At 49.6% G+C, this 21,717-nt stretch overlaps 1 protein-coding gene across 11 annotated transcripts in view; it reads right to left on the bottom strand.

Annotated features, from left to right (window-relative positions):
• Positions 1-21,717, bottom strand: part of ATP2B2 (ATPase plasma membrane Ca2+ transporting 2) — a 366,154-nt gene that overhangs the window by 113,710 nt on the left and 230,727 nt on the right. For 10 of the 11 annotated variants that reach the window (XM_032327044.1, XM_032327037.1, XM_032327061.1 and 7 more), the window contains one exon: positions 236-753. In XM_032327044.1, the coding sequence (XP_032182935.1) occupies positions 236-434 (199 nt within the window). In that variant the 5' untranslated portion in view covers positions 435-753. Of the gene's footprint in view, positions 1-235; positions 754-21,085; positions 21,180-21,717 lie in introns of those variants that run through there. The other variant, XM_032327053.1, reaches the window with a different exon arrangement.

Below are 21,717 nucleotides of genomic sequence, written 5' to 3' on the forward strand. Positions count from 1 at the left end.
CATGGCTGCCCCAGAGACCTAGGGAGCCACACCATCAGAATTTGGATTTGGGACAATTGGACACAACCCAGGCCAGTGACATGGGTTGTGGAGTTGGATTTGAATGCGTGGTGGCAATGTTGTGGTCCCATGTCTAAGCCCAATGAGGGGGTTCCTGGGGCCTGGGGAAGGGAGGTCAGGGGCTGGGTGGTGGGATCCCAAATCCAAGCACTGTGTTCAAATCTTCCACACTTACCTTCGACAGGTGAGGTTTTGAGGCGCCGGCAGATGGCTTCAGTGTCCCCGTAAGTCTCTTTGATCTTGACCACAGCCTCGGTGCCCCGTAGCTCCATGAGGGAGCGGAGCTCCTCCATTGTGCACCCGAACTCGCCCCCATGGCTCGACTCATTTCTTTGGTTTTTGGAGTAAAAATCGCTGTTGGTCATGTCACCCATGTTTGCTCCAGTCCCTGCTTGGGGTGGGCCCAAGGGTCAGCACTGGACAAAAGATTGCTGGGCGATGGATCCGCGTGGCTGTCCTTAGCACAACCTCACTGGATGACTGTGGCTCCTGGTGGCCGACTCTGGGTCCCAGGGGGCGGGGGCGGCCGAGGTGGGCTGGTGACAGCGGTGGTGAGCTCCAAAGGGTGTCCCTGGGCACGGGGCAATGTCCAGGGGCCGGAGGGGCTCAGGGCTGTAGACCCAGGAGTCTCCATTCAGTGGGGTCCATGCTGTTCCCTGGAGCTGGCATCTACATGGTCAGGGGCGGTGGCTCCTGTGGGGACAAGCACAGAGTTGTGACAAGGGTCAGGCATGGAAGCTTCATGGGACAGGTGCTCAGGAAGACCCAGGTTGTGTGTGCTTACACAAACACACACACATACACACACACACACACACACACAGAGACAACCCCAACTAACACCCCCTACATACATACATTGGTGTTTCCTACATGGGTGTTTCCTACAATACCCCATAACACACCAGCTCACATTGTAAATCTAAACATACTGGAGCCCACCTGGACACTCTACAATATGCCACCCCCGAGGGACAGACTGATGTACCCTCAAAACATACTCTATTTGTCCACTGTGCTATTTAACACAATGACTTCATGACACGCACCCTGGTACACACACCCTCTGACATACACAACTTGGAGTGTTCTGCAGCACCTGACCTGCCTACTTTCAAGGCCCACCTCACTGCCATACATACACACTAATACGTGAATCCCACTTCACACATGTGGACACCCCCCTTCCCGCCATAAACACTACCCACGTAAGTGCACTTCTAGGAATACATCTTCACATTCCCACCCCCTCTCCTCAAAAATACCTGTGCTCACAGTCTTGTTTACACGCACACTGTGCTCTCACAGTCTGGAGCACAGCCCCACCTCCTAAGTAACGCCCCCCCAGGCTCCCCAGCATATATGCTTCCTCCATTCATGCCACCTACATCTGCCGATAGACTGTGGTTCCCACTCTAGTTTCAGAGGCAAGGGAATGGGAAAAATCCGCCCACCCTCACCCACAGTCCCCAACCACATTAATCAAGGCCCTTGGCCTGGCTAGAGGAATCAGCTCATGCATATTCACCAGGACATCACTGAGCAGCCCCCCACTCCCCACACTTGGCCCCAGCATGAGCTGGGGTCCACGGAGCCCTCACCTGTGGGCCCCCACAGTTCAGCACCACAGATAGCGGCTAGGACATCCCTCGGGGAGCCCAGGAGGAGGAAGAGGAGGAGGAGAGAGCACCGGCTTTTCCCTGCTGGCCAGCCCGGCCACCCTTGTAGAAGTGTGGCATCTGTGGGGCTGCCAGGAGAGAATCCAATCCGCCCCGACACCCAACACCGATGGCCAAGGTCCCCAGCAAGCGTTGGGTGACAAAGGGCCTCTGCTAAGCTTGGCTGGGCCTGGCATGGGGACTGGCCCCACCCAGTAGGCACAGACAGCTGGCTATCTTAGGTCTGGGAACCTAAGGGGGAAGGTGTGGGGGAAGGAAGATAGGACTGAGCCCCCAACCTAGCCCCAACTCCTTCCCCTTGTCCCCTTCCCCATCTCCTTGCTTCACCAACTTTTCCTTTTGCAAAAAAGTGCTGGAGGCATTTTAGAGTCAATTTCATTTTTCTAGTAAGGAACCAGAAGCTCAGAGAGGGAAAGGAACTTGTTCAGAGCCACACAGAGCTAGCTAGAGTGGAGGAGTCCAGAGGTGAGCTGATCTCTGGACTCCCAGCCTGGTGCTTTTTCCCCTTCCTCTAGGGGGCGCTCCCTCCTTACACTCCGAAGAGCAGAGGTTGGGTGAGGGGTGCCTGAAGGCAGTAAACAAGACAGGCTCTTGAGTCAGAGAAAATGGGTTCAAAAGGACTGGGTTCAATCCAAGTCCTCCCAAATCCTGGCTCTGGGACCCTGGGCAAGCTCCTCCCTTCATTTTCCCAAGGCTTTGTTTCCTCATCTGTAAAATAATAATCACTGTCCCCTGTCCCTTTGCTACCTCTCAATTTATTGGGAAATAATTATAAACCATGTTCAAATTCACTGTGTTTCCACCTGGGTTATGGGGCTTTCCAGCCATGGGTCAGGGGGTGCTGGAGCCACAGGGGAAACCACGATGGCACCTTTACTCAAGGATGCAGGAGGCTTTATTCTTACACTGGGAGCAATGACTATCTTATAGAGTGGTCCTGATGCTGCAAGCAGAAACACAAGACACAGAGACAGAGTGTGTTTGGGGGCCCCACCCCCAGTCCTGTAGCAGCATGCATGGTCCTTGGCCATCTTAGCATGTACCACCCCCAGAGTTTTGACCCAAACAGTGCATCCCTAGGAGAAGCAAGGGGACCAAGGAGGGGGACCAAGGATGTCTATGTAGAGGTGTCACAGAGGTTAATTGCAGGGGCTCTAGAAACTAGTCTTTGGATTCAAATTCTAGCCCCTCCACCTCCCAGTAGAACAGGAAGCATGCAATTTTAGTTTCATCTTATAAAAAAAGGGAGGGAGAATAATAATATCTACTTCATAGGTATTATGAGACTTAAATGAGTTATTTGATGTAAAATATTTAGAACCAAATCAAGCACATTAGAAACACTCAATAATTATTGTGATTATTACCAATCCATATAAGCACTTTATGAGGTAGGTAGTCTGGTTATTCCCGTAGAGCAACACGAGGAAGCCGAGGCCAAGAGAGATGAGATAAATCCCAAGTTCACATAGCTAGTGAGTGCCAGACCTGGGATTTGAACTCAGGCAGTCTGCATCTAGAGCCACACCCATAACCAGGACACTTTGCTGCCTCCACTTGTGAATCGCTCTCATGGGGTTCTTAGGATGGGTAAATGAAGTGCCATATGTGAACAACAGTGCTTTGCAAACCACAAGGGATTTTCTAAACCCAAGGTGCTGTTTGATCTGTCCCCATGCTACCTGTGGTGTGTCTCACAGTCACTGATAATTACATCTCTGGCAGCATGAGCTGTGAGAATTGTTAGGAGTAATTATATTTATGATAACAATAGTAGGCATGAGTTAATGGGCTACTGGTGATTTTAACTATTATGTTAAGACCAACAATGATCTTCAGCCAGCCATCCATCCATCCATCCATCCATCCATCCATCCAATCATCCATTCAATAATTGTGTTTCAGACGCCTACTCTGTGCCCAGCACTTGATGATCCAGATATAGTTCCTACCCTCCAAAAGCTGATGGTGTGGAGGAGGGACAATTAAATGAGTGACTTCTATAACATGAAGAGTTTGCCATAATGAGGAGTGATAGCTATTACAGCTGTCCAGAGCAGGAAGATCTGATCTTGCCCAGGGTATCAGGAAAGATCTTTCTTCTCAGCGCGAGTAGGGAATATTTCTTTCCCATGTAGGTTAAGCAGGACTTAAGCCAAAAGATGAACAGAAAAGACTCTCAAATATGCAACTGTCTGTTACGAAAAGGTTGAGATGGGCCTAGGAAAAGGTGCAGGAAGGGACCTGTGTGTAAGAAGGGAAGCAATTCTGGGACGACAAAATTAGTTAAAAATCAGAAGTCTGCCTCTGTAGCGATTGATCTTTAACTTCCTTTTTTGAAAAGAAACGAAAACAAAATCAAACTTCCTTCTTTGAGATTTCCCATCACAGCTACCTCTTCTGATGCAGCCCTTGCCCCACCCCCTCATCCCCTGCTTTGCCTTTCATGCAGACCACCCCTGTTCTAGTCATCTTGGTTGGTCCTAATGTGCAGAGTTCACACTGGTACTTGATTTGACTTGGTCAGATTTGCTTGATTTGAGAGTATGAATCCACTGGCACAGAAGAACCTATGGGACGCCACACAAATGATTTCCAGGTAAGGAGAACAGAAGACCTGCTAGCTTGTACAGAGTTCATCAGCTGACTGAAAACTCCATAGTTGCCCAGTATCTGTCATAGAGTGCTCTCCACTACCTGTGACTTTCCCACCCTAACAATGGTCTGTCCTGTTCAGCACAGTGTGCTTTCCTTGGAAGCCTTCCATGACCACCCAGGACTGTGTAAATGCTCCCAACTCTGGATGCCTCTTGTATCATCCTGCACTTCACACTCTATTGCTTGGACCTACTTCTCTGTCTCCCTTCCTTGGGAGCCATAGGGCTCTGTGTGGGCAGTAGCCATGTCTATTTTGTACCTAGTATGGGGCCCGGCCCTCAGAAAGCACGTGATAATTGCTTGGTGAATGAATGCCTCAGTCCTTGGGTCATCTGTCCCTGGAAGTTATGACTTTAGATAGATCATTGAATCTTAGTTTCCCCATCTATCAAAGGGAGTAGTTGATTCCTAACCCATTGATGTTATAGGTCTGCTGGGGTCTGGAAAGATAGCAGAATCAGTAGTTATACGTTTTTTCTTTGAGATACCCACCCCCCCGACCCTCCACTCCTAGTTTCTCTTTGTGTACATGGGTGTGAGGTTAAAGATGGAGCAGGCAGCTGTCTCCTTTGCCAAAGCCCACCGGACTCTGATTTTCTTGCTGCCACACTGAAATACCACACAAGCCACTGCTCTATGGCTAAGAGATTAAATGAGCTGTGTGACCTTGGAGAAGGCATCTAGCCTTTCTGGGCCTTATCTGCAAATGGAATTGACCTACCTGTCTTATAGGTTGCTGTGAGGCCTCATGGATACCTCTGTGTGAGGTCTCTGGGTGAGGCTCTGGGCCTGGAAGGGACATTCTGCATCACTGACTTCTATGCCTCTGCCTGACCCCCCTCCTACCCCAATATTAGCAAGTGTACCTCTCATCTCATGATCATGATGAGCTTCATTTGCAGCCAGCACTCAAGTTGACATGGTTACCTCTGCCCAATACAATGGGCACACAGGTGGTACATTGGTAGGAACTGAATGTGTCCCCTCAAATTCATAGGTAGAAGCCCTCATTCCCAGTGTGACGGTATTAAGAGGTGGGGCCTTTGGGAGGGGTTTAGGGCATAAGGGTGGAGCCCTCCTGAATGGGATTAGTGTTCTTCTGAGGAGACAGGAGAGAAATCATCTTTCTTAAGCCTCTTGAGGACACAGTGAGAAGACAGCCATCTGCAAGCCAGGAAGAGGGCTCTCATTAGGAACTGAATCTGCCAGTATCTCAGTCTTGGATTTCCCGGCCTCCAGACACGTGAGGAACAATTTTCTGTCGTTTAAGCCACTCAGTTCTATGGTATTCTGTTATAGCAGCCTGAGCTAACTGAGACATCAGCCTATGTGGAGCATATAACCAGGGTCCAGAGAGGTTAAGCAACATATCAGGGGTCACACAGCCAACTGGGGTTGAAGCCCACTGAAAAGTCCCTCTTTGTTTTCTAAGCCCCAGCTGCATCACCTTGACCAAGGCCCTTTTCTTCCTGGGCCTCAGTTTCCCCATGTGGAAAGTGAAGGAATTGGATGTGTTCTCTGGGGTCCCTTTAGGCTGTGATGTGGCAAGGCCCTTCAGAATCCAGGAGAAGGTTCTGATAATATTAGATTTATGCATTTCATTTCATCTTATTAGCATTTAAATGACTGTATTGTTACATTTCAATGACTCAAGAATAGGTTAGGGACGCCTTAATAAAAAGTCTTTGCCAGGAGGGATGCTGGCAGAGGAAGGAGCAATGTTTTTTTGGAGTTAATTTAACAAAGAAGGAATTTGTCTTTTGAAGGAAGCATTAAAAAAAAACCCACCAAAACTCCAAACCAACAGCTTTTTCAATCCTAACTGAAGGATGGGAGCTGGGACAATTACAAATGAAATATGCGCTAAAAATAACTTTCGGATGCAGAACCCTTCTGTTTTAAGATGTGCTGAATTTAAATGCCACCTTAATATGTATTTTTAAAGTTCTCTTTCCTCTGAATTGTCAGTAGTACCAATGACAGATGTGAGGGACACAGGTCCCATCTGGAGATATTGGGTGATGCCTGGTGCTGCTATTTGATAGTTCTGTGGCTTAGGCAAGGCTCTTAACACCTCCCTGTGCCTCAATTTCCTCCTCCTGAACAGAGCCAACTGGACAGCCTACTTCATAGGGTTTTGGGAGGACTAATCAAGATAGAGCTTAGCCCAATTCCTGGCACAGAGGAAGAACTTGGTAAATGGTGACTGTTCTTACACTGCTAACTTAACTTAATTCCTGCCTCTGTCCTCTGCTCACCCCCACACTGCTGTCCTTAGCTCAGAACTCAGGCCAACTGTACCATAGTCACAATGCCACTGGTACCTGTCTGAAGGCTGGGGAAGGTCCTAGCTTGTGTGGCACAACATACAAGGAAATCTCCCTTCTGTTCTGGTCCCAACTAACTAGTTTCCTTGGGGCAGGACATTTCCTTTTGTCTCCTGGATGTAAATTCTGGCCTTTCTTTTTCAGTAGTGCCTTCCTGTCCTGGTGATGGGAGCCTTCCTCCTTGGTGCTGATCCAGGGAAATGGGTAAACTCGGCCAGGCAGCTGGGGGCAGAGCGACAGCTGCTTCTCCTTCAGCCTCACCTGCAAAATCATGGTCCCTCCCCGAGAAGGAATGTTCTTTAGGTGTGTGCATGTGTGAGAAAGAGAGAGCCTGGTGGATCTGGACTGACTGTGGGAGTGTGGGTATGCATGTCAGTGTGGGTATGCAGGGTCTGTTTGAGTGTGTTATGGTGGACATTCAGCACAGCCAGTACGTAGTCTGGGGAACACCTGAGTCAAAAGAAGTGTGAAAATGCCAGTGCTGGGTTGGGCCCACAAGAGACTTTATGTTCATGGGTGTGTTAGGGGGTCCCTGTGAAGTGTCAGCACGTATGTGCTTGGTGTAAGTAACCCTGAAAGACATGGCTTACTCTACAGGTCTACTGGAGTCAGCATGAGTGTGTGTTTGTGAGTGTGAGTGAGGCAGAGATGTTTGCATCCATGTCTGTTAGTGTGCAAGCCCCACAGTATATGTGTGTGTGCACTCATGGGTGTGCATCGAAGTTGACAATGACAATTTTGGTTTGGAATTCTCACAGTTGGGGAGAGAGAATGAAGAAAGAGGAAGGGAATTGAAAATGAATACCTCAGAAGCGAATTTAGTGCTATTTTTAGAAAACTCCTATCCTGTTCACCAGAAAAGGAAAATCTAAAAAAAAAAAAAAAAATCCCACAGAAACAACCACGCATCAGCCTTGAAGGCACAGATGGCAGAATCAGGGCCAGGGGGTGGGCTGTGAGAGATCTAGGGTTTCTGGCATAGCTTCTCACCCCCCTGTCTGGCCTGAGTGAGGGTCAGTTCAGCTCTTAGCTGCCCACCAGGGTCAACTCCCTGCACTATCCCCCACTCTCCAGAGGAGCTGTCAATGGTAGATGGTAGGAAAAACCCCATTTCTGGTCCTATAGACTCCTCATGTACTCTCTCATCTACCCTCCCACCCATCCACCCTTCCATCCGTCCATCCATCAAGCCATTCATTCTTCAGCTGTCTATCCATCTGTCTACCTGTCTACTTCTCCAACCTTCCATCTTTCCATCCTTCTACCCACTGAATAAACCTGAAGAGGTGCATCTCAGGGCCTGTCCTGGACACTAGGATTCTGAGGAGAGCAAGAGAGGTGCTCTGACCCTTCTTCCTGACATTTGAGATCTGCTTGCTCTGCCACAAAAAGCCCCAGTAACCTCGTGATCAGAATCTGCAGCCTGAGTCAAATGATCCTTACAACTTTGCTTCAGATTTTGGGATGATGTAACCCAAATGACTCTTGCCAGATCTTCTGGATCCCAATCTTGGCTTGACTATTACTATTAACAGTGATTGTGGGGCACCTGGGTGGCTTGGTCATTTAAGCATCTGCCTTCAGTTCCGGTCATGATCTCGGGGTCCTGGGTTTGAGCCCCATTGAGCTCTCATCTCAGCAGGAAGTCTGTTTCTCCCTCTATCTCTGTGCACACACTCTCTCAAATAAATAAAATCTTTAAAAAAAAATAGTGATTACTAGCAAATCACTAGGGCTTTGCGGTTTCCCTGGGCTCTGCGGTGTCACTGTTCCTACCTCACAGGTAAGAAAACTGGGGCTCAAAGATGTTTTAGATGGCCAAAGCTATCTGGATAGCATCTGGCATAGTTTAAATTTGTTTGTTCAAGTCCAAAGCCTTTGTTTTTTTTTCTGTGTCCCATTACCTTTCACCAAATTCACAGTATGGCCTTAGACCAGTGTTTTCTCTTCTGTGCCTCAGTTTCCTTTTCTATAAAGTAAGTGGGTAGGTTGGATAGATGCTCAGTCTCAGAAGACCATTTTAGCATCACCCAGTTGTAGGCCAAGTCCTGCTTGGGTGGAGACAAAAGGAAAGAGAAATGCTCTGGAACCTGGGAATCACAAGCTGATCAGAATTCATCTGCTACCTTTGACATCTCCTGTCCCACCCTGGACCTCTGCATGGCAGTGTCTGCCTTTTAAGATTTATAGCTTTTATGTCCTCCTTGTTTAGAATTCTTTCCTTAAAAAAAAAAATCTTTGAGAGTTTTCTGATGAAGCTAAAACAGTAAAGTCACTAGCAGATGGAGGCAAGAAAGCCTAGAAGAGGCAAAAAAGTGTTAGGTGAGATTTGGGCTGCAAGAGGGGACATGCAGTGAGAAGGCTGGGGATGGAGGCTCTTCCTGGGGTCAGACAGATCAGCTGCATTCTCTGGTTTTAGCAAAATGCTTTGGCCACCTCCCCAGCCTCACCTCTCGCCGTGTACAACTCTCCCTACAGTTACACTGAACTCCTTAAGGCCCTTTTTGCAGCCCTGACTGCCTACTCTCTAGGTCCTAACTAGCTATAGTGACAGTGTCCTCTCCTGTTTTTATCTGCCTTGTTCCCTCTCACACCCTGCTCTGTTCCCATGCATTATAAGCAGAGGCCTGAAGGAAGGACAAAAAAAATCATGATAACAGCAACAGCTCGGTCATACCTACTACATGCCAACAATTGGGTCATACCTACTACATGACAAGCTCTTCTATGCACTTAATGTTTGGTATCTCATTTAGTCCTTCACAACAACCATATGACACAGGGGCTGCTGGCACTCCCATTTTATAGGGGAGAAAACAGAGAAAGAGACTACAGTTACTGGTGTAAGGTCGTTGGTTGGGGTGGCAGGGCCAGATCTCAAACATATACATGCAGACCCTCTTAAGCCTGCCCCCGTCACTAAGACCCTTCTCTCCACCAGACCAGGCTCCTGCCCTTTTCTTTGGCTTCCTATAGTGAAGCACAAGGTTTTGCTTGTTCAGTGCTCTGGCTGTGGAGTAATGGGGCCCAGGGAGCTGTCTCTGGGGATGAAGTATTGATGGTTGGACAGAGGTAGGTGCCTGGGAGGGACTGAGTGGGTGAGGTCAGGAAACTTGAGAACCCCAGGCCCCCCTCTCCTGCAGGCTGACCAGGGGTGAGTGCTGTCTATGTGGTCATGGTGCTGAGAGCACCTCCCCCACCCCCATACCAGGGGCTGACAAAGAGGCAGGCACAGAGGAACTGTCTCCAGTGGGAGCTGTCCCCGAGGCAATGGTGCTGACTGAGTATTTGAGGTGGGCTTTTAGGACCTTGTGCCAAGGAGCTGTCCATACATTATGGTGCTGACACAGAGCAAAGGGTTATATGTGTCCTTAGGAGCTCTCCAGGACTCTAGTGCTGACCAATGGAGTGCAGGATTGGGGAGGTTCTGGGTGTGGGTGGAGTAGGGAGGGCACAGGGCTTTTCCCATGAGCTCTGTGAGCAAGCATGAGGAGGTAACCCCAGTGATTTGGTGCTGATATATAAAGCCAGGTTCTCAGGCAATGGGGTGTCCTGAGACAGGTCTGAGCCAATAAAATGATACTGTGCAAAGGGCCACTTGGGGGCCATTTATGTGCACATGCAGAAGATCCACCTTGGCTCATCAGTGCCATCTGTCACTGATGGCAGAAATCTCAGCATTAGTGACTCATTTGTTTGCATTGTGCATGGTCTTCTAGTTCTGGTTCCTTCTGTGACCATATTTAAGGGGTGGCATCTCAGTCTGACTCTGTTAAATTTCTCCCTTCTGCAGAGTGCGGTATTCATCCAAACCTTCCAGGGGATGAGTCTAAGTTGGGAGATTATGGAATAGTCTCATGAGTCCTTTGGGGTCTAGATCAGAGAATAAGAAAACTAAAGCTAGCAAGAAAGTCATTCTGTGTGGCCTGAGAATGCAGAGACCAGGAGACAGAACTAATAGAGAGGGGTGAAAAAAATAAGAAAGAAAGACTTCTGAATTCAAAGGAGGAGGGGAATCAGAATGATGCAGTCACCGGCAGGGAGTGGTATATGTGTGTGTGTGTGGGGGGGTGTTTTTAAGATTCTGTGTCTTAGTACCATGGCCAGTCTTCTAGGCTGAAGCAGAACTGCTCCAGTTTGGTGACTGCACACTCACTGGCTTCCTTGTCTTAGCCCAGGTTATCTCCCTTGGAGTCTCCCTGGTAGAGAGCTTGAAATCTCTGTCAGGCCTCTGATTTGGCCTCAGAACTGAAGGGGGTGAATCAAAAGGCCAGGAAGCCAGAGGAGCGGTTGAAAGAAGGAGCTGCCTCCCCTGTGGCCAAGGTTTCCCCTCCTTCCTCTTTTGATAAAGGCTTCTCTGGGTGGATCTTGGGGGACCCCAGAAGAGGGCTGCTCCATATGTGGTTCCCTCAGAGCCACCTGTGTTGGTATCACTCTGGGGCACAGATCCCTAGGTCTAAGCCTGCAAAGATGAGTTAGCCTGGTGGTGGAATCACACTGCCCTAGCACTTTGGGGTTCTCATACCAGCCTCTCTTTCAGTTCTCTTCCTTTTATAATCAATAATCCTCCAGGTGTGGGTTCTAGAACCCTACCCTGTTCTTGTCGCCCAGGCTCTGGCTCAAAATCACCCCTGGTTCCTGTCTCTGCCCTTCCAAATGCCATTTCCTTCTAGGTGGTTTCTGGGGACAACTCCAACCAGTCAGTTCCAGTGCCCTTTTCAGTCTTCAAACCCTTGCCATGTTTATGGCCCTCACCCCTTCCTCCTAAACTCCTATGGTTTCTGTGACCAATTCTGCCCAGGGGTCTGCATGACTTCTCTATTTTGGGCCAAATATAGACTGTAACCTTTTCCTATGGTCCTGCTCTGACCTTCTTTAGTGAACCACTCTCCCTGGGCAATGCCACCCACCTGGTATCAACTTTCATCCTAACATAAGTAGTTCCCAAACCTACATTTCCACTCTTCCCTTTCTCTCAAGCTCTAGAACAAACCTTCTCTGACTGCCAAATGTATCCTCTGAAGGTCCTTCAGGTCTTCTCCTAATGTTCTCATCCTTTTGTGAACCCTGAGTCACTTGTGACATATAAGCACCTTCCTAGGTCCCAGAATTAACTATCAGGGTCACCCTTGACTCTTGACCAAGCAGGTACCAAGACCCAGGGAGCAGTGGGGCCAGGGTCCTGGCTCCCTCCTCTTCCATGCCACCAGGTTTCCTGACTCTGGTTCAAGGTCCTCATCCACAGCCTTCCACTTGGCCTCTCACTCCCTGTCCTTCAGTCTCCCCCAAATGATGCTGGTGATGACTCTCATTTACTGAGCAGCTTCCATATGACAGGAGTTGTGCTGGCTCTGAATGTATATAGCCCCAGAGGTAGGCATAATTATTCCTATTTTACAGATGGGAAACTAAGGCTCAGAGAGGTAAAATAAAATCATGCCCAGGGTCACAAAGCTGAGTGGCAGAACAAGAAGTAGAATTGGGACCTGTCTCTAAAACTACCACAAGATGTTGCCTCTCGGATTTGAGTATACCACTCTCTGGATTAAAAACCGTTGCTGGGTCCTCGCACCTATTTTTTTTTTTTTTTAAGATTTATTTATCTATTTTAGAGAGACGGGCATGAACAAGGGGAAGGGCAGAGCAAGAAGGGCAGAGATTGGGAAGCAAACTTCTTGCTGAGCCCGGAGCCCTATGCAGGGCTTGATCTCACAGCCCCAAGATCATGACCTGAGCTGAAATTAAGAGTCAGGTGCTCAACTGACAGAGCCACCCAGGCGACTCTCCTGGTACTTATTTGAAAAAACATATTCATGACCATGGCATCCAGGATCCTGCCTGATTGGCTTGGAGCCAGCTTCCCTGGCCTCTGGTCTAAGTGGACCCTGCATTTCCTGAACAACTAATATATGCACCTACCTCCCACCTTGTGCAAACACTACCCTCTATCTTGCATTGTTTGCATCTGCTTTTCCACTAATCCAAACCTTCCTCTTAAGGGCACAACCCTATGCCAACTTCTTCATGAAGTTCTCTCCAAATCTTTTGCTTCAAATTTCAGTCCCCTTACCGCTGCCAGCCCATCACTTGCATTTTGTTCCTTGACTTTGTACTCTATCCTTCGTACTCTCCATCTCCTATCTTGGGATGGTTTTGCCAGCTTGCCTCGCTTGCTAGACCATGAACTCCCTGAGAATGGGGCCTCTCCAACCTCCAGCACAGGACCAATCTCCATGAATGTTGGCTCCACTACTGAGAAATCAATCTAACTATGGAAAGACACTGGGGACAATGAATGTTAGAATGCAGGCTGCATTTGAGAAGTAGAAACTTGTCAGCTAGATGGTAGGGAGAACTGATGCTGAATGCATCCAGACAGCATGCCATAGGCTTACAGGCATCAAATTGACATGTCTGCAGCAAACCCTATGAAACAGCTGTTACTAGCATCCCATTTTACAGATGAGCAAACAGAGGTTGTGCCAGGTTAAGGAGGTTGCCCAGGGTCACATAACTGTTGGATCTAAACTCAGGAAGTCTGTCATCAGAATCCCTTCTCACAATCAACAGCCTAACTCCTTTCTGCAATGACTCAGAAGCTCTGGGTAGGGGTGGCTCAGGCAGTGGGATACCTTGAAGTGTCTGGGTTCTGGATTACACTGGTCAAGCCTGTGTTCTCTCCCACACCAGTGTTAGGTCTCCCAGAGGGTCCCTGTCATCTGGCTGTTCTCCACACAAAGCGGGAGGTCAGGGAGGAGGTCGGGGTAGGGCATCCAGAATTTGCCAGGAGGTTGGCCTGGGGATCATGTTGGGTACATGGGGATACTGGAAACCCCTCTATGCTGAGCTTTTCTTCTGTGTTGGCTGCTCTGGCTCCAGAACACCCACACTGGCAACCCAGACCCCAGATCCCAGAATCCCACACCCCAAGGGCCTGCAGAATCTCTTTGGCTCCTACATCCAAGCAGGCCAGCATGCTGATTAGTGACCATCCCAGCTGGCCAGCTCTGCAGCTCTTCCCCTGACTTGGCATGGCTGTCCTGGCCACTGCAAAGATGAACAGAATCTGCCCGGCACCTTGAACAGATGGTGCCACTTCTAAAAATAACGCTGCACCACACTCTCTGAGCAGCCTAGTCCCAGTGACAGAAGGGGGTGCTGGTGGGGGTGGGGGCTGCTAGCTGCACTCACCAACCATCTGCACTTGGACAGATGCAAATGCAGCCTCCCGGGGCACAGAGGCCCAGGGGACCCCAGCCTCACTGAAGCTGTGTAGGGCCACAGGCCTATTGCCGATGCTCCGAGCCCCGAAATGAAATTAAGCAAGGCCATGGCAGGTGTGTATAGCTTGGCTTTCCTCTACCCTCAATCATTGCAATTGCCCCAGCAGTCCTATCTGCACATGTCGCATGGCTGGAATCCCTACCTGGAATGTCTCTCTTCCTTGCCTGTTGCATCCTACCCCATGTTTGGGTCCCTAGACCCACAATCTCTAGGGTCATCTCCTCCTGTGAGTTTTCTCCTATCCCCCAAATCTCCTTCCTTCTATGGATTCTTTTTCTTAAGATTTTATTTATTCATTTGAGAGAGAGAGAGAGAGCAAGAGAAAGTATCAGCAGGAAGGAGAGGGAGAAGGAGTCTCCCCGCTGAGCAGAGAGCCTGATATGGGGCTCGATCCCAGGACCCTGAGATCATGACTTGAGCTGAAGGCAGATGCCTAATCGACTGAGCCACCCAGGTGCCCCATTCTATGGATTCTTAAGTCACTTTTCATTTGTCTCATACTTATTAGGGTTAGAACCCCTCTGGAACTTAGAGTCAGGGACATCTGGGTTAGAACCCTCATTCTGCCATCACTGAGTGACTGTAGGTAAACAAAAGCAGCTCTTGGCCTCAGTTGCTGCATCTTTAAAATGGGGATGATAATCACCCCCAACTTACAAGGTTGTTGGGAAGATAATGTGAGTTCATGCAGGGCACAGGACTCAGCCCAGAGCCTGGCCAGTGAAGGACACAGAATCAATTAGAGTGATAATGACTTCCACATGGGGAAATGGAGGCTCTGAGGTGCAAGGTACCATGCAAGACCACAGAACGAGTGCTGGCTGATCTGGGTTCAGGCCCTACCCACTTGAGCCAGCCCTTTGATCCAAGGATGCTCCAGGGATGAATCTCACCTAAATCCTTGGGAAGGATTTTCCCTGAGTGCCATTCCCTTCTCCAATCCCAAGAGCTGGGCTGGGAGGCCTAAAGGACGCCCTGAAGCCTCCCCATTTTTGCCCTGGGCCACCTCTTTCCTGAGCTCTGGCCTATGTCCTCCAGTTTCTCAAGAAAGTTCAAGTCCTATCAGAAAGTTAAAGAGCTCAAAAGCCAAAGTGCTTCCAAGGCCCCGGGAGACCCTGAAGGTATCCACATCCAAGAGACCTTCCACATTGGCCTGCACAGACTCTCCTCCCTCTGCCTTTCTCGACTTGCCATCTGCTCTCCTCCTTCCAGGTCTGGTGTTGGGGCAACTTGTAGGGGCTGGGGGCCTGCTGCCCTATCCTCCGGTGAGGCATGGGCCAGCCCTTCCATCATCTTAATCTGCCTTTCAAAGGTCCTTCTCCAGCCCCTTCTGCTCTTTCTTTCCCTCCTGGGGTTTCTAATGGCTCTGAGGAGCTTCCTGAAGAGGAGAGGGATCTAGGCCTGTATTCTATGCCTCATGTACAGTTTCTGAGGCCTCTGTGTAGTGGTGTAATCCAAGGGAGTTGGGTTTGGGTTTCAGATGCAGTCAGAAGCTAGGTTCAAGTCTTACACAATTCCAAGTTAAAAGGTCTTTCTCCAGCCCACCCTACTCATTCCCAGCTTCTCTAGATATTTCAGTCTCAGACACCTCTGCTTTGCAATGCCCAAATGAGGAGGGCTTCTGCTTCCCTGGCCTCCTTGTTACAAGGGACCGACAAGGCCAGAGCTGCCACCTTCCCCTCTGTAGGGTCAGACCTGGCATGAAATGGATGCCAGGTTTTGGGGTCTCTGGTGTGCTCATCTCTAGAGGCTGATACCCCATGACATCAGGTCTACCTGGAGCTGGTCCCTAGTCATGCTGTACTCTACTGTAGGGATACCCCAGGAAGACCATACCCAGAGCAGAGACCACCAAAGGGGCACCATTATTTGCAAAACTTGACGGAAAAATGAGAAGAGGCTCAGATTCCCTGAGCTCACTTGAATCCAGAGACTAGAAGGGACTTAAGAAGTCAAAAAACCTGATGCCCAAGCCCCTTTATAATACCTGTGCCAAGTCCTGCCTGTTCTTGCATGCCTCTCTTGACAGGGAGCTTACTCCCTTATTCTATGATAATCTGTGCCAATGTTGGTGGTTACAAAGTTCTTTAGGTTGACATCCAATTTTCTTCTTGCCAACTATTTTAGTTTTATAGTTAATGGACATTTCCTGACTCACACGGAATAACTCTGTTCCCTCTTTGTTACTGGAAGTTCATGACCATGACTGCATAGGTGCATGTATGTAAGTGTGTGTGTGTGTGTTTGTGTATGTGTGTGCCTGGCTGTGCAATCAGGCATGCATGTACAGATGTGTGTCTGTATGTGTCAGAGCAGGGTGGAGCATGCCTGTGGCTGCATAGGGCATGTGTATAAGTCTCCTTGAGCATATCTGAGCAGGGTATGTGTTGAGGTGTGCAAAAAGTGTATGTATTTCAGAAATAAGACTCTAGACCATGTGTGTGTAAGCAGGTTTTGTGAAGCCACAGGTCATGGCAAAGAGTTTTATTACTTTCTTGAGACTATCTTGGTCTCCCAGTTTGGGGGGTGGGTGGGTAGCAAGAGAGGGTACCCACAGAGCCTCTAGAACACAATAGAAAACCAACCTGTAGCAGACGCCTTGTCACTGTCTCTGAGGCTGTCTACAGGGTGGCTCTGAAATTTGAACCCCCAAATCATGCCACAGATGATTTCAGCTCTCAGGTAACTCTGCCATTAGGTTTCATCCTGAACAAAATGATGGCAATGACAAAGTGGCATTTTATGAACGTACATAAAATGCTTTTTAGTTCAAAGTTCGTAAAGAACCCATTGATTACTTCCATTTCCCAAGTAGGAAACTAAGATTACAGATTCAGGGGGCTGTGGTAGGTCCTACAGAAAATATCTCTAGAGGGTAATCTGTGAGTTGGGTATCTTGCAAGAACATGTAACTCCAGGGCTGGTCACCCCCAGCCATGGGTGGATAGGTCTTGGGCAAGCCTGCCTAAGGTCTGCCATTATCTGCCCTGCTCAACTGTCTTCCTTCTTTGGGTCTCACTTTCTCCATCTGTAAAATGAGGAGGTCAGACTAGATGGTTTCTAAGAGACCTTCATTTGTTGACTTTTGATAAGTCCTGGATGCTGGATCAGGCCCAGGGAAGAGGGGTCTCTGGCTCCTAACACTCCCGACCCTGATGGGCATGGGTTTGCCCTTGGATCAGCCACAGTCACCTTCTGGGCCCTGAGACATCTATGAAGGGAAGTTTTACTGTTTTAATAATAAAAAAGCAATTCAGAGATGCCTTATGGACCACCAGTCATGCCTTAGCACAAACTGTTCCCTTCCTTCTTGATTCTTTGCCTGGCGGACTCTTATTCACCTTTATTCATTCTGAGCAGGAGCCAGCTCAGAGGGCTGCTCCTTCATGAATCCTATGCTGGCCCCACTCTCCAGAGAGACAACTGATCCCTCCATGAGGCTTGACTGTTCATGCCTTAGAGAGAAGGGGACACAGTTGGTGCCTAACAGAAATTTGTCGAGTGGTTCTAGAAACACGTAGTTTGACTTCAGGAGCCGAGAGAGAGTAAAATTGCATGGCTCATGGACTTAAATACTTCAACAAGTTCTTGGTTTGAATATGAGAGCAGAGAACATGCATTGACTACCTACTGTGTACTCAGCACTGGCCTCCAGGAGGGAAGGAAGTTATGAGCAAGCTAGGAAACATGATAACATTTCCAGCAGGGATGTGGTCATGGTAGTAACTATAAGTGAGGAGCAGTAACAGTAATAAAAATAATGAAAAGAGCAGCTAAGTTTTATTACTACCAAGTGTCACTCCTTACATGCAGATTCTCCACCCATGATCTTGCTCATACCCCTAACAGCTTTTGAGGTAGATGCTCTAATTTTCTTCATTTTACAGATGTGGAAACAGGCTTGCAAGGTGGGGTGACTGTCCAAGGTCACATAAAGGTCAGAGTCCCAAGGCTGTGCTCTTGATGTTGGCACTCAACAGATTTCTAAACCAAGAGCTTCCCTGTGGTGGGGACACCACAAGAGTGAAATGTCATGTTCTGGGGGTACTGAGAAAGCCCCTGTAGTCCTCCTATCCAAGGTGGAGGGATAGTGACGGACATCCAAGGAGGCTGGGGGCTGGGGGCTGGAGGAGGTTCCCAGGATTTTGCCATCTTTAGCATCCACTAAGGAAACCCCCAGTGGGATTCTCCTCTCCTACACTGCTGACAGGTGTGAGGCGGGGGCTTTGGCTGCCCTGGCAGCCTGGGTATGAGGGGTGGGAAGCAGATGGCAGCCCCTTCCTGTGTTTGGAAGAAGTCAAGAGTGAAATCCTGGAGCCATCAGCCTGCTGCATCACCTGCTGTTAGAAATGGCCCCCATTTCAGAGGGCTGGCAGCCATCCAGCATGGTTTTGCTGATGAGCGGTAGGCCTGGGGAGACAGGACCATCAGCCCAGCTCCTTTCTATGGATAGGATGTATGCTGTTGTAATTAAGGATGGCTATCAGAAAGTGTTCTTCACAGTTTGGCCCTTTTTATCTCACCTGTGACCCTGGGGCAGAGGGAGCAGGGTACCCATTTTATGTTATTTATTTTCTTTATTATTTCAGCAATGGAGTGGGGGGAGGGGCAGAGGGAGAGGGAGAGAGAGAATCTCAAGCAGACTCCCCGCTGAGCACAGAGTCTGATATGGGGCTCAATATCACAACCCTGAGATCATGACCTGAGCTAAAATCAAGGGTCAGACACTTAGCTGACTGAGCCACCCAGGTGGCTCATTTTAAAGTCAAAGAGACTGAGGTTACAGTGAGGCATGTGGGGCACCCAGGGTGCACAATGCGAGGAGGCACTGACTCTCAGGTTCCTATAGATGCTGAATCCCCACCCCGCCGCCAGTTGTCTGCCCTGTTATTTAAGCCCACCATGATTATCCCTATACCTGCCTTCCCCAGTCCTACTCCAAACATGGGGCAGACACTGAAAAGCTACAAAGAGATTCCAAACCCATTCTGGTAATAATGTGGATGAAACACCCACAACAGATCCTAAGAAATACCTGGAGTTGTAAAAGGTATTTAAAGTCGATGTCTCTGCTCTTAGAGCCCTGGGCAGCAAAGGATTCCAAGGGAAAGAGTTCATTTCTCACCTTCACTCATTTGGCAAACTTTTGCTGAGGGTCTGCTGTGCTAGGTCCTGTGAGATGCAATGTGGGCAGAGGTGAACCAGACCAAGCCCTGCTCTCAAAAGCTTTGCCTTGTTCCCTCCATGTGTGGAACAGTGCCTATGCTTTATAACAATTCAATAAAAATGATCACGATAAGCTAACATTCACAGAGCGTTTTCTATGTGCCAAGCTCATGCTAAGCATTGGCACATCACATTTGTATATTTCGTCTTGCTGGATCCACACCACAACACTTTGAGGCAGGTATTCTGGTTACCCCCATTTTGCAGAAAAGAAAACTGAGGCAGAGAGGTGAAGCTGCCCCAGGTCACTCAAGCAGGACACTATAGAGCTGGGATGAACGCTCAGTAAAATGAATGAATGAAAATAGAAGAGGGCAAACAGGTTATCATCCAAGTAAACATGAAGGTGACAGGATTTGTTAAGTGTGGCCATAAAAAGAGGCCACACTTAGAGGCCAGGATGTAGCATCAGGCTTCCTGGGGATAGTGCTAGGAGCGGGTCAGGGAATTCTTCATGCTTTTGGGCAAACTTGGGCTGCTGGCTTCCAGGAAGAGGGTGACAGTGACAGCTGCCCATATCAGTTCGCAGAGTGAGTAGGCTCCAATTTCTCTGTCTCTGAGCCTGACCACGTGCCCCACCTATAAAAATATCCCAGGCCAATGGCCCCCTTTACTCTGAAAGAGTAGGCTCAGAGACAGGCTGGACCTGGGCAGGGAGGAGGGGAAGAGGAGGTCCCCTGTGGGCTAGCTCAGGGAAGGGCACCTGCCCAGAGCTCTCCCACTCCCTGGCTTCCCACGGATGGACCTCCAGCCTTCGGGGAGGGGGCTGCAGCTGGACACCCTGACACCCAAGCCTCCCAAGCTGGCACCTTGGTTCCCAGGCAACTAGACAGCTCAAGTTTCGGGTGTCGAGGACAGGACTCGGTGAGGGTGTCAGTAAATAATAATAGATACAGCCCAGCCCAGCGGGGCTGCTCGATATACACCAATCTCAGACACAGGCAGGGCCTGAGTGGTCCTGCTGTCATTTCGCAGATGGGGAGACAGACCTGGGAGGGAAGGGGAGTGGCCTGATGTGACCAGTGGTAGCAAAGAAGCAGGGGCATCTCTGCTGGGAAGGTTGGAAGAGAAGTCCAGAAAATGATGGCAAGTGTAGCCGCCACAGGCAGGACACTGGCTTTGTGCCCAACACTGTGCCAATAACTCCTCCCTCCGAAGCCCAACTCATCCTCAGAACAATGCAGTGAGGTGTAGATGCTGACTTTATGCCCATTTTATAGATGGAGAAACTGAGGCTCAGAGAGATTGTGCAACCTGTTTCAGATCATCTAACTGGTGAACGGCAGAGACTGGACAGGAACCAAGGTCAGTGTGACTCTTAAGTCTGTAAGATCCACCCTGGCCCTGCAGTGGCCCCAGGGACAAAAAGTGTATGAGTTGAGCACTGAAGGACTGCATAGCTGGTTTGTCTTTGATCTTTTCAGCGAGGGGAGGGTATTATGCTTCCTGTCTCAACACTGAGGATGCTGCCCTCAGAGGGTTAAGTGGTGGTCCCAGGGGATCTAAGCAGTAGGTGGGGATGTAGGATTTGAACCCACATCTCTCTGAAATTAAGTCCTGGGCTGATCCACTGTGCCCAGTTCACTGGCAGAGGCCTGGGGCAGTGCCCCTTTGCTAGGCCTCCCAGGGTCAGACAACTCTGCCCCATGTCCCTTAGCAGGGTAAGATTTCTGGGGGATAGGGCCCCACTCCCCAGTCCCCAAGAGAGCCAGCAAGCCCCAGCATAGAGCAGTGACCTTTGATTCCAGGCCACTGGACCTCTTACTGGGTTGCCCACACCCCCCACCTCCCGCAACCTGAACCTGCTGGGGACATGCAGGTTGCCATGGCGACAGCACATCAGATACTGACCTGGGGGCCTGCTGGCAGCACAGGGGAGGGGCAGGACTTGCCTCAGAGGGATGGCTGGAGGGGTGGAGAACAGGGGGCCTGGGGTGCCCTGCGGCGGCCGTGGTTGTTCTGTGGGCCAGGCTGGGCACAAGCTGCTATTTATAATTCTGCTGAATGGGCCCAGTGACCCGACCCGCTGTCTGCCTGCCCGGGGAGCCCAGCAGCTGCACAGAGGGGAGGAAAAGGAACAGGGACTTCCTTCTGGCCCCCAGCTCTGACATGGGGGTGAAGGAAGGTGGGGGTAGGGTGGCAGGGAGCACAGGACCCTTCCCTCCATTCCCCACAATCTGCATTATTGTCAGCATCCGCCTCTCTGGCCAATCCTGTCCTCATCCCGGGATCCGGGCCAGGCTGGGCCAGTATATATGTGTTGGGTGGGGGGCTGGTGGTGCTGGAGCCTGTGCTCTGGTCTTAAAGGGTCCGAAACAGGCTGTTCTGGGGCGCCTCTCATGGGAGGGAGAGTAGGGGGAGGGAAAGAGAAAGGGGAGAAAGAGAAGCTGTAAGACAGAGGGAACTTGAGAGCCAGGGGTGGGAGGGAGAAGGGGAGGAAAATAGGTGGAGGAGGGAGAGAGAGAAGAGGGAGAGAAAGGTAG

Source organism: Mustela erminea, chromosome 1, assembly GCF_009829155.1.
Source record: "Mustela erminea isolate mMusErm1 chromosome 1, mMusErm1.Pri, whole genome shotgun sequence".
Lineage (NCBI taxonomy): Eukaryota > Metazoa > Chordata > Mammalia > Carnivora > Mustelidae > Mustela > Mustela erminea.